Source organism: Halictus rubicundus, chromosome 11, assembly GCF_050948215.1.
Source record: "Halictus rubicundus isolate RS-2024b chromosome 11, iyHalRubi1_principal, whole genome shotgun sequence".
Taxonomy (NCBI): domain Eukaryota; kingdom Metazoa; phylum Arthropoda; class Insecta; order Hymenoptera; family Halictidae; genus Halictus; species Halictus rubicundus.
Window position 1 is genome coordinate 378,317 of NC_135159.1, and position 13,123 is coordinate 391,439.

Consider the following 13,123-nt stretch of genomic DNA (forward strand, 5'->3'; position numbering starts at 1 on the left):
AAAAATATAAAATAACAATATATATATATATATATATAAAATAACAATATATCAGTAGAAGCTAGTGAAGTTTCTTTGTTTTTGGACCAGTTGGCTTGGAATGTGGATTTTTCTTTATTTGATAAAATATCGGATGGTTCCATAAATTAGGAACAACTACATGCTTTCACTGGCCTTAATTGGAACAATGTTGGAAAGCTAAAAAACATGTTGAAAAGTATGAGAGACAGTAAATCACGAACTGTGAAACAAACACTAACTATATTTTTATTTAAACTCAGAAGTGGCAGTTCTAATGTAATGATTAAAAATATATTCGGTCTGCAACATGAACAATACGTGTCAGAATATTTCCATCAAATAATTAACGCATTTGAAAAGGATATTTTAGCAAATCACTTCGGAATAAATGCAAAATTCAGAGCCGATCTCATTTTAAATGAAACATCGTATGCGTCAAGGAAACTTTTTTGAAATGGAACATTCTCAATTAGTAGAAATTTTTGATGGAACATATGTTAGATATGAAAAAAATAAAAATAATGCGTATCAAAGGAAATCAATATTCTGGACAGAAGAAAACATCGTTATGTAAACCGTTTACAATTTGTACAACAAATCTTATTTATAGGTAAGCACATGCATTAACACTATTCTTTTCCCGTTTTGTATATGTATAATATTACCATATGTAAAATTATATACTACTTATGTAATATTATGTACAGGTACCTATCAATTAACCCAGGCAGTATGCTATCTAGCGGAATTAATGAGGGATGATAATATTTTAAATATTGAATATTTAAAGGAAACTAACTATATTATAAGGGTGAAAGTTCATTCGAGGCATATTGAAGCTACATTGAATATGTACCACATTCGATTAGTTATACCGCTATTACACGATACACATGTGACTGTGCTAATGGCAACAGAACAGTAGGTTGCTGTTCTCATGTCGCTACGATTATTATTTACTATTTATCTCATGGGCGATTTAAATCGAAAATTGTAAAACCATCGGAGATATTAACCAAGATATTTGATGTAACACATACTGTACCAGTAATTGAGGAAAATAGTGACGAAGATAGAATAAATCTATATTATGATTCCTAAAGTTCTCTTTTACACCTACGTAATGTCTATTTATAAATTCGGGTAGATAAGAATAGAATATAATACGATGCGTCGCGTATAAAAAGGAATAATTGATCAAGGAGGGACTTAATCTCCTGATAAAAATTATTAATTAGAGTCGCAAGAAACACTGCACTATAGATTATACTATTATAATGGCGTAATTTCATTTGTTTTTCAATATTTAACGATGTTCCATCAATCCGACCATCTTGAAACTTTTGTATATATTCGATAGGTAACAGAACATTGTTCTTGAATTTTTTGGAAGTGGTCACTCGAAGGCTTGCTTGCAACCTCCACCCCTAAAAAATTAAATAATTTTTTTCTACCCTTAATAATTTGATCACAATTGTGAAAAAAATATATGATATGAAGGAGGTAAATTCGAATACTTTCGTTTTCCTTCCATCTGAATATCTTAATTTACAACCGAGAAAAAAAATGATACAGTTAAAGGTATTTACCCTCATATTATCCTTAAATGAAGGGTTAGCGACTTAAAATTTTGGGGGATTATCTTTCAACCTAAAACCATTGTTTTCCACACAATACCAATAAAAATTGTGGCCGGGGCCGCTGGACCATTCTTATCCTCCTAGATCCTTTCTAAAAAATCAATTTGAAAATGTGACTCTTAAAAGTAGCAACCACTATTGCAATAATCACATTGTAATTGTATTATACTAACGTAGTATAATAAGAAATATCATTGTGTTGAATGATCTACTCAACTGATCTCGTCCAACTTTATTCAATAACCAGGGTCCCCTTTATACTTTTAGAAGCCCTAGGTCAGGCCAAGAAAACTGATTGTTCACGAGCTGCCAACAATCGAGCCGCTACACCCACTACCGCGCCTCGACTCGCACAAGCACGAAAAGGGAATACGAGCTCGCCTAGTAAATTACTACTTTTGTTAGTGACTAATTATGGGAAAATAGTAAGTAATTAATTAGTAACTGCTGATATAAAACAGACAATTTGGAAATAAAACTCAAATTCAGGAATGTCAAGGCGAAAAAAACCCAGTGTAGTGTACGTCACCAGTTGAAATGACGATCGGTAACCGAAATGGCAAGAGTGGGGAAGACGTGATTTGCACGTCCACTCCGAGTTAGTTCGACAAAAGGGACTCAGTTCTATTCACCGTTTCTATTCTTTATATTAAGGTTCTTTTGTTCACTAAGCTGTGTTTTATTATTAGAAGAACTCCACTTCTGTCATACCCTCAACAGTGACAAAGTAAAAAGTCAACTAGTCAAATTTGCTGGATCCCGATATGCACAGTGCATATGTGCATTTTTGTGAATACTTGCACTTACGAGGATTTCATTCAACATTTATGGACACAATGGATATATGGAAACCATTTTATAGTGATCACGAGTAAATTACTTATGTGAGCCTGATTGTAAAGTGAAAGGACATTGACCCCTTTTAGTCAATAATTACTGTTTCTCATGTCCAATTCCCGACTATGCAGCGGGCGCGTCGTGGTGTGTAACATGTTAATCAAATTTGCTTAGTGCACATTGTGGTAAATAGTGTTTATGACTACTAGTTTAATATGTTATTGAAATTACTTTTATATCTAAAAATATAAAAAAACGTTAATATTACTTTTAAAATGTGGCATGGTTAATATGAGATTACAAAGGTTTAAAAACGTAAGAGAATAAAGTGTAACTAAATCAGTATGCATCTAATTATGTAAACCATGTATTGTATCACTGTATACAACGTATTCTATATGAATCCATAAAGGAATATTTTTAAAAGAAATATGAAATTGAAAACTGATCAAAGGAATTGTAAAAATAAATTATGTAATACATAGAACCATATACCATTTCAATATACCATTAAAAAACGTTTTAAAGCTATAACTAATTTAGAACGAATTTTTAATATTTTCTACAAAATTTTTCATTTACAATATGTTTAATCTTTTAGATACATTTTAGATTACAGTGGAATATATCCATTATAGATATATGTAAATATACATACACACAGAGTGATATGTTAAATTGGAATGCTACTTAAAAATCATATATAACTTATATAAAATTTTCCTCAAGACAATCTTTTACAAAATTTCAGAGCTAAAACTATACACTAGAACAATATACATTTTTAAAAAATTTATTTCTGAAATCTCTAAAATCTGAATCCATCACATTATTACAATCGAACCATGTAGTAAATGATACATTCACATTTTTTATTTTTTTCAGTGTAATTAAAGTGCACATTGCAATTCTCTGGTGATGTAAGTTTAAAATAATACGTAACATTTTTTAATTCTTCTTGTAGATAGAAATTCCATATTCTCTGTTTGTTACATTCTTAAGCATCACGCTATTGGTTTACTTAACTCTCAGATGGCGGACCTTCTTAACAACTATACAGTTGAAGAAGCTTAGGACAATTTAGAGCTATATTTATCAATTTTTTCAAATATATTTTTGAAGATATCCCTTCTAGACACATTGGAATTGCTCCTAATAAAATGACTACTAATTCAAAGGAATCATAAGAACCTGAGCAATTAAATGATGATTTTGAGACTCTAATTCAAAATTGACCAAGGTACAGCCATTGGGGTGTTGAGGGAGAATTTAATTTTTTTCCCATTAAAATTGTCGATTTTTATGAATAAAATGATGTGGTCAATTAATTAAAAAATTTGAACATGTATATGTTATATTACTAATAGATATACTAAGTTACTGGACAAGAAGATATCAATTTTCTGAGCTCTCAAAAAGCAAGACATGAAATTTTCTACTTTATCCATACAGTGACGGGCAAAAGTATAAACACACTTCACTAGTCTTACATAAAACGTGATAATACAACCTATTTTTCAATTGAATGATAAAGCTTAGGTAATAATAATTATATGGTGAATGTGATAAACAAAACATAACAGTTTATGTTAGATAACATTAACAATATATATATAATATTTTACAAAAATAAGGATTTAAAGCAATGTTCTATAGTTTTGCACGTATCATCAGAAACGGTTAAGATAGTACACAAATGCTAGGGATATGAAATTGTCAACAAACACTGATAGCCAACTGTAGTAAGACACATTTAGTTAGTTGGCACGCGTAAGTCAAGATGAAACGACTTAGTGCAGATGAAAGATACAGTATCATTTCATTGTGCGATAAAAGTTTTTCACTATACCAAATTGCAGTAAAATGTGGTGTAAGTCATACGATGGTTGCAAGAATAAAGAAAACCTATGGTAGTGTGTCAACTTCGTCAAGAAACGGTAGACTGCAACTTGTTTCTGACAAAACTGCACGTGAAATTGCACATTGTCTTTGGTCTGAAAGTCATAAAACTCCAAAAATCGCGGCTCAAGACGTTGGAGTAAAAGCAAATGAATAGACCATTCGCCGCTCCGTAAAGTAAATCGAGTTAAATGCGAAAAAAAAACAAACGCAAATCAGCTCTTTCAGACAAAAATATTAAACTACAAAAAAAATTTGCTCATACATACAAAGAGTGGACAATAGAAGATTGGAAAAGAGTTATATGGCCTGACGAAACAAAAATTAATAGATTGAATCTGATGGAAGGTCTTGGTACTAGACTTCATCCGAAAATAGGAATCAAGGAAGTAGCATAAAACAAACTATGAAGTTCGGGAGTGGCTCAATTATGTGTCGGGGTTGTTTTACTCATAAGGGTGCTGGTCCCTTAGTTCGGATAGAAGGTATCATGTGCAAAGAGCATTATTTAAATATTTTGCAAAATAATTTACCTTCTGTTGTTAATTCTATTGAATTTGCTGAAGACGAAATAGTATTTCAACAAGTGGGGACCCTAAGCATACTGCAAATATAGTAAAAACCTGGTTAGGAAGTCAAAAGTTTTCTGTGATGAAGTGGCCACCATAAAGTCCAGATACGAACCCAATCGAAAATTTATGGTCAATTGTGGAAAGAAGGCTAGCAAAATATGACAATCCACCTTCAGGTGTTCATGAATTGTGGAAAAGGACAGAGCAAGAATGGTACAACATTGAGCCAGAAATAATTAAAAATTTAATAGATACTTTACTACGCAGGCTGGAATTAGTACAAAAAAGTAAAGGAAAATGGTCAAAATATTAATTTAAAACTTTATTTCGACGAGCACAATTAAAGTGCAAAACTGTAAAAATTGCCTTCAATCCCTATTGTCGATAAATCCTATTCACATTGTAATTATTACTACCTAATCTTTATCATTCAATTGAAAAATAGGTTGTATTATCATGTTTTATGTAAAACTAGCAAAGTGTGTTTACACTTTTACTCGTCACTGTATGTATGTAATTATTATTTAATGAGGAGCAAGGATACAGTTACAATTAACTGAATGACAAGTTGTCACATTCAAACAGTGGATTTTATTCTGACATTACGTAAATTGTTTATAATTAAACAAAAACCATACAACATATTACATTTTCTATTCGTTAATTGACAAGTAGAAATTTTCAAGATATACAGCTAAAATTTCAATTGACAAATCAAAAACTTCTTTTGAAATCATATCAATAGTGAAAAAACCATTTTGAAAAAAAACATGTTCAAAACCACAAATATATGTATATAGTATATAAAGGCATATCATTCATATTCATGTCATTAATTCATTGCATTTCAGAAATTGAACGAATTTCAATTTAAAACTTTACAGTAACATTCTTAACCTTAAAGTACTAAGTACTTTATTCATTCTAATGCTTTAATAAACCTTAATAATGAGACTCAATAACTGTTCAATAATAATAGAGAATAGAAATAGAAATATCTTGAGATCAGATAAACAGAATACTACAGTCGCGTCGGTATTTAAGTTGACGCGGTCGAATTCGGAGTACGCGATGCTGTTTTTTTTTTAAATATGGTTTGTATTTGACTTTCCTGGTCTTCTGCTTCTGTTTACAGTAAGCATGGGTAGTGCGACAGTCAATTGTAGAATTTCAAAACGAAAGAATCGCGGAAAGTGTAGTAATTACAAATTTCTAAAATTCTTGTCAAATTTTCGCCAGTCGGAAAGTAAGTTGTCGCAAACAAATTTTTTATTTTTAATACAAATTCATGAGTATAATTACTTATTAATTATATTAGTATATGTGGCTGATTATAAAATATTTTTAGCATGTAATATCTACAATAATAAATAGTTGTTGTTTGTAGTATACCTAAAACTAGAGAATTACATGTATTTGAGAGAATTCAAAGGGCCTAGCCGAATAAGATGGTCAAAACTGCCCTTAGACGTTTTTCAATAATTAATGAACCATTCGAAAGCTGACCAAGAAAAACCCCTCTGAGCCAAATCTCAACCCCCTATCGTGCTCATGAGGGTAGTTACAGGGTAAATTAGATTTTGAGCTTTTCCGTGCATTTTCCGCACTCTGATGCTTCCCAAAATTCTGAAAAAATGTGACATATTTTGGACCCTAAGGCGGATTTTTGAGAATTTTTTCAGATTTTTTGGATGCAAACTGTGGTCGTAAAAAATGAAAAACCTCAAAAAAATCGGAAAAATGCAGGTTTCTCAAAAATATGAAAACATGCTATTGAGCTGTTTAGTGCCCCAATAAAGTACCATAACAGGCAGTGTCCTCAATTTTTTTAGATTTTTTGTTGTGGGAAGTCTTTGTCAAAAACAAGAAAAACCGAATTTTTTCGACGTTTCTGCTATTAGGAGGAAAGTTACACTTGTTGATTTTATCGCAAGTATATATTAAGTCATTTTTAACGTTATTACATTGAAACAAGTAAGTGTTTGACCTCAGAAATATGTTTTAAGAGAAAAATAAATTCTATTTCGTGCGATATATACCAGAATGTTCGCAACGTTTACAACATCGCCGGTTGGCCGAGCAGTCAAGGTGTCGGACTACGGAGCGGAAACGCTGGGTTCCAATCCCGTCCAGGGTAAAGTTTTTTTTTCCATACATCATCTTTATTTTTTCAATTTTTTATTACATGGTTTATTCATGTGATTTTAACAATATTTTTTAAATGTTTTTAAAAAATATTGAGGTAACATTTTTAACTAACTTTTATTTATATTACTCCGATTTGACTCCGAATTTAATGATATTATTTTCTTGGATTAGGCAATAAATTAATATTTATATTATTGTGTTCGTCCACGATTTCCGCCAGATATAGCAATTGCTTGCGAAAATTGGTAAGATTCCGTGAAAAGAATTTTTAAATCTACTTCTGTCATTTCCGGAAAATCCAGAGTATCTACCGAGGATACTGTTTGAAATGGAGTCGTTTTGCAGTTCCAAGTATGTCCAATTTTTGGAAAGGTTTCGTTGTCTACTTGTTTGTGTAGAAGCTGGTACTTTTGACCTTGTATACTATACATTGCCTCTACAACCCAATGAATTTTCGTGACTTTACGGGAATAATTCGACTCTTTCGTCGAAAGTTGAGAACGATTACCTTTTAAAGCAGGCATGAGAACTCTGAAACCAAGACCTGTTAAATGAGATGTAACATCTCGAAAACCTCTGTCGACAATACAAAAGACTCCCCTCTTCATGATGGTTTTCAATCAAGTAACTATAAACGGAAATACATCCTCATGTACGTTACAATAAAGAGGAATGGCTAAGGCTTATTTGTACCTGATACCTCACTTTAAAAATAGTGGTAGTATGTAGCCCTTTTCTTTCAATTTGACAAAAACCAATACTTTGCTGCGTGTTATTTATTCAGAGTTCTTCTCATTTCCTCCCTAATTTATGAAGACGCAAGGCTTAGAAGCCAGATTAATGAATTTTAATACTAAGAATGTTAGAGAGGACCGTAATGAAGATCATATACAATTAGAGAATCGAGGAAGTGATAGATACTCTAAAACTATATTTACATATATTTTACTCAAAAATGTTTCTTAAATATTTTTAAAACATTAAAAAAATATTTTAAAAATCACATGAATAAACCATGTAATAAAAAATTGAAAAAATAAAGATGATGTATGGAAAAAAAAACTTTACCCTGGACGGGATTGGAACCCAGCGTTTCCGCTCCGTAGTCCGACACCTTGACTGCTCGGCCAACCGGCGATGTTGTAAACGTTGCGAACATTCTGGTATATATCGCACGAAATAGAATTTATTTTTCTCTTAAAACATATTTCTGAGGTCAAACACTTACTTGTTTCAATGTAATAACGTTAAAAATGACTTAATATATACTTGCGATAAAATCAACAAGTGTAACTTTCCTCCTAATAGCAGAAACGTCGAAAAAATTCGGTTTTTCTTGTTTTTGACAAAGACTTCCCACAACAAAAAATCTAAAAAAATTGAGGACACTGCCTGTTATGGTACTTTATTGGGGCACTAAACAGCTCAATAGCATGTTTTCATATTTTTGAGAAACCTGCATTTTTCCGATTTTTTTGAGGTTTTTCATTTTTTACGACCACAGTTTGCATCCAAAAAATCTGAAAAAATTCTCAAAAATCCGCCTTAGGGTCCAAAATATGTCACATTTTTTCAGAATTTTGGGAAGCATCAGAGTGCGGAAAATGCACGGAAAAGCTCAAAATCTAATTTACCCTGTAACTACCCTCACGAGCACGATAGGGGGTTGAGATTTGGCTCAGAGGGGTTTTTCTTGGTCAGCTTTCGAATGGTTCATTAATTATTGAAAAACGTCTAAGGGCAGTTTTGACCATCTTATTCGGCTAGGCCCTTTATAAAAGAAGAATGGATGGAAAGAGTTTGCAGCAAATAGCTGTGGAGTTTGGTATCTCCGACGAAGGCGTTCGGAAAATATGTGCAAAATCTGAAAACATCTGCTCGTCAAGATCGACAAATTGTTAAGGAAGTAAAAAAAAAATCCCTTTATTAGTGCAAGACAAATAAAAGAAAATTTGTCATTGCCGATATCCATTAAGTAAATTAAATCACGCATTCATGAACAAAATTTACATGGTTCATGAATGGATATTGTCACGTCCGGTGGTTCGACCGCTCAAGAATAAAACGAATAAAACTTCAGACAAAGAATTATTATGAACTATTGTTGAAACTCAATGATGTCACGCGAGGAGAAGAAAATAAATAGGATTAAGATAGGTGTTAAAATTTCTAAGAAGTTAGATAGCGCACAAAACAATTCCAATTATCCTCCTGTGAGAGACACAGCAAAGATCGGTATCACCCTGAAAAATAAACAGAAAGTGTGTCCAGTTACACTAAGTTCTAAGAAGGCACACTGATCCCATGGTAAGAGTGACACGCATTAGATAGAAAAATTAGAGGATTAAATCAACATCCTATTGAAACAATGGACTGTCCATCTTATAAAAGGGAACCAGTATAACAAAAATCAATCATTCTGTCATGGAGTTTGGACCAGACCAGTCCGTTATAGAATTTTGCTGTGTCAGTTTTAATAAAGTTCAGTTGTCGTTTCTTTAAGTTCCGCGAAATAGTGTAGTGTTCAAATTGGCGTAGGATTACGAAACCTGACGATCCCGACCACTACTTCTAATCAAGGCCCAGCGATTGCGACTCGCGGCGATTTTTGACTAGCGAGCGTTAACCAAAAATCAGCGACTAGGTAAAAATTAACATTATTATTATTGAACGAAATATTTGTAAGCTATCTAGTTTATGCGCTAACTACATATAATCTCTATTTGTAAAATCATATTTAAAATATCTAATTCAGCACTTAGTATTGAATAAATCAATAATTTTGTTGTTTTTTGAAAATAAGAATATAATTTATTTAAACAATCCTCAATTTCCCGAACCGTAGCCGGTGAATCCAGGTAGGTTCGAAGCTGCGTCCTATCCCGTAAAAATTATAATCCGTCCCACCTGGGACGTAACAATATCAAGAAAAAGACTATATTTCTAAGGTAAATGCTCAAAAACGTTTACATTTTGCAAAGGAGCGTTATAAAAAACCAATTTCGTTTTGGGAATCAATAATATGGAGAGATGAATCTAAATTTGAATTAATTTAAAATAAAAGAAGGAAATATGTTTGGAGAAAAGAAGATCACACATTTAAACAAAAATTAATAATACCCACTATTAAACACGGCGGTGGCAGTATAATGATATGGGGTTGTTTTAATAACAACCACGTTGGAAATTTAACAGTAATCGATGGAAAACTTACTGCTGCTAAATACATAGAATTACTGCAAGAAAATTTATTTCCATCTATGGCAAAATTCAGAGTTCAGAGGTCCTACGTGTTTTCGATATTAACAAGAATAAAAAAATGTGTTAATTTTATTACTGTTTTGTTATAAAAAGAAATTACTATTTCGATTAGAATTATAAAGACTGAATAAACATATTATTGTTACGAACTAATATTGCATTGACATTTATCACAGTTTTTTACCTACATTCTTATGCATACTACAAATAACAACAATTTATTATTATAAATATTACATGCTAAAAATATTTTACAATCAGCCACGTATATTAATATAATTAATAAGTAGTTATAGTCATGAATTTGTATTAAAAATAAAAAATATGTTTGCGTCAACTTACTTTCCGACTGGCGAAAATTTGACAAGAATTTTAGTAATTTGTAATTACTACACTTTCCGCGATAGTTTCGTTTTGAAACTCTACAATTGACTGTGGCACTATCCATTCTTATTGTAAACAGAAGCAGAAGACCAGGAAAGTCAAGTACAAACCATATTTAAAAAAACAGCATCGCGTAATCCGAATTCAACCGCGTCAACTTAAATAACGACGTGACTGTATGTTGTTGTAGTGATTAAATTAATATTTTATTTTCTTTAATAGTATGTAAAGAAGATAATATAGCTGCATTTAAAAAGAACCAATGAACTTAAAATGCTGTAAAAAAAGGTCCTCGAAAAATTTCTTTAGTTACATATAACTTCTCTAATGATATAACTTCGTCTTTAGCAATTTTTTCATACAACTATAAATATTTAGCTGTTTCTTCTCTTTACAGTGCCAATTTTATATGTTAAAATTCCGCTTTTATACATTTATGTATTTGAATTCTTATTTGTCTCGTGCTTTTATTTAAATGATTGTTTTCAATATAGTGAAACGTGTACCCACAAATATTTACACAGAAAAAAGCTATCATTTTGGATAGACACAATACTACAAAATGATTATTTTTTCACTTGCATCTCTTATTTTATGGAACTATATTTCAAAACAAAATTAGTTCTTAAAAAATGCATCCCTTTTGGTGGTACTCTGTATGTATGTATTTATGTATATATATATTGTATGTTTCCTTTAATCAGTATTATTGCAATGAACATCATAAATGTTATTCTCTAGTAATTAAACATATTCTTAAATTTAGAAGAATCAACGCATAGTGTAGTAAATAAATTACAAGATAAATACAATCACTCACCGTCATGAGATGTGTGCGTTGTCTGAATTGTTTGAGTTTGTTTGTTATAAACCACTGGTTCCTTTGGTGGAATATTAGTATGTGCCACAGAGACAATAGTAAGTTCACGGTTTTTCCTCCTTCCAGCACTGCTACAATTGAAACATTTGATTACGTTATAAAATACATATGATAATACTGAAAACAAGATATTCAAGAAAAAATTAAATACCTTTGAGCAGAATTTATACTAGATGGTTGTAAGCTAGCATCAGGAGTAGCATTAGCGCTTTGTTCCGGAGTTAATGAATTCATACTAGATAAACTGGATAATACATCTGCAAATACATTAAAGCATGGAAGATACAACTTTGAATAAAATATAAAATAAAGCTAACCTGACACTGGAGCTACACCTAATGATGATAGCATAGCATCCAGTTCCTTGCGGTGATCTTTATCCGTTCCTGCAGCACGAACCGTAGCTTCCTCAACCTTAATATAGACCATATAGGTAGATATATAGAAAATACACCAAAATATACACATTGTATGTAAATGAAATATTTACATCTTTCTGTTCTTTTTCTCTCTTGCGTCTCTCCTTTTCTTCTCTAATAGCTTGAAGCTTTGCCTTTTTCCTTTCCAGTTCAGCTTTTCGATCTGACATCATTGTGCTAGTTTGTTATTACCTAAAAAATATCGTTAAATATATTAAATAAATTCCCAACTATAACAATTATCTTCAAGAATAATATAAAAATGATGAAAGTCTTACCGGTTCATGAAACTTATTAACGGAACTTGAATCGAGTTTGGTGCGATTATTGATTTCTGCCTAGTGACGTCAGTTTCTACCGAATCTGTGAAAACTATATCGACAAATGCACATGCAAACGGCGAATTTTCACGTCTGTTAAATCAATAACTTTATTAAATTAAACATGTAGGTACAAATTATTCTAAAATTGATAAAAATACTCGTTACAATAATCAGACATGAACTCGTTGAATAACTCACAACTTACAATTGTCATTCAAAGGTTCCAATATAAAGAATTTATCTTAAAATTGTTTAATTTTGTTGGACTATTTATGAGATATTTACCTTGTGTACTTTACAAATTTGAGTACTAAAAACCGTTATAATCGCTGATTTCTACATCATCTATTCCACCCGTCCGATAGGCAAACCTTTTACATTGCAACAATAGCACCACAGTATCAATATCTCGTACTAACGGAATGGATAGAACCACAGACCATAGACCTGAATTTGAATCAGAGAGGAATGAGAATGCTCACGCCCGGGGTTTCAGCGTTCTTTAGGGAGTATGGCGCTGGCGTCGCCATTGCCCTCGGTCGCGCCTAGGGAAATCCCGGTCGGAGAGTTGGCAGCCCTACTCCCAACGGTCTCTCCAAGCGACCGTTACACGACCAGGCAGACACTCGGTTAACGCTGTCCGTCGCAATCGGTCGTATTTGGTATCTAGTCATAAACACTTGTTAACGGTCCTCGTAGAACCACGAATTCAGTGCATTATTCAAAGTTCCTAACCACG

The 13,123-nt window shown here is 32.0% G+C and overlaps 1 protein-coding gene across 25 annotated transcripts in view; it reads right to left on the minus strand.

Moving 5' to 3' along the window:
• The window catches only part of Sw (cytoplasmic dynein 1 intermediate chain short wing), a 123,668-nt gene extending 110,845 nt beyond the window's left edge, over positions 1-12,823 (minus strand). For 12 of the 25 annotated variants that reach the window (XM_076797132.1, XM_076797131.1, XM_076797128.1 and 9 more), the window contains exons 1-6: positions 12,670-12,823; positions 12,340-12,474; positions 12,133-12,253; positions 11,960-12,056; positions 11,794-11,899; positions 11,583-11,713 (exon numbers count right to left, since the gene is read on the minus strand). In XM_076797132.1, the coding sequence (XP_076653247.1) occupies positions 11,583-11,713; positions 11,794-11,899; positions 11,960-12,056; positions 12,133-12,234 (436 nt within the window). In that variant the 5' untranslated portion in view covers positions 12,235-12,253; positions 12,340-12,474; positions 12,670-12,823. The remainder of the gene's footprint in view (positions 1-11,582; positions 11,714-11,793; positions 11,900-11,959; positions 12,057-12,132; positions 12,254-12,339; positions 12,475-12,669) is intronic. The other 13 variants (XM_076797140.1, XM_076797135.1, XM_076797141.1 and 10 more) reach the window with 2 other exon arrangements.
• Between the last annotated feature and the right edge of the window lie 300 nt (positions 12,824-13,123).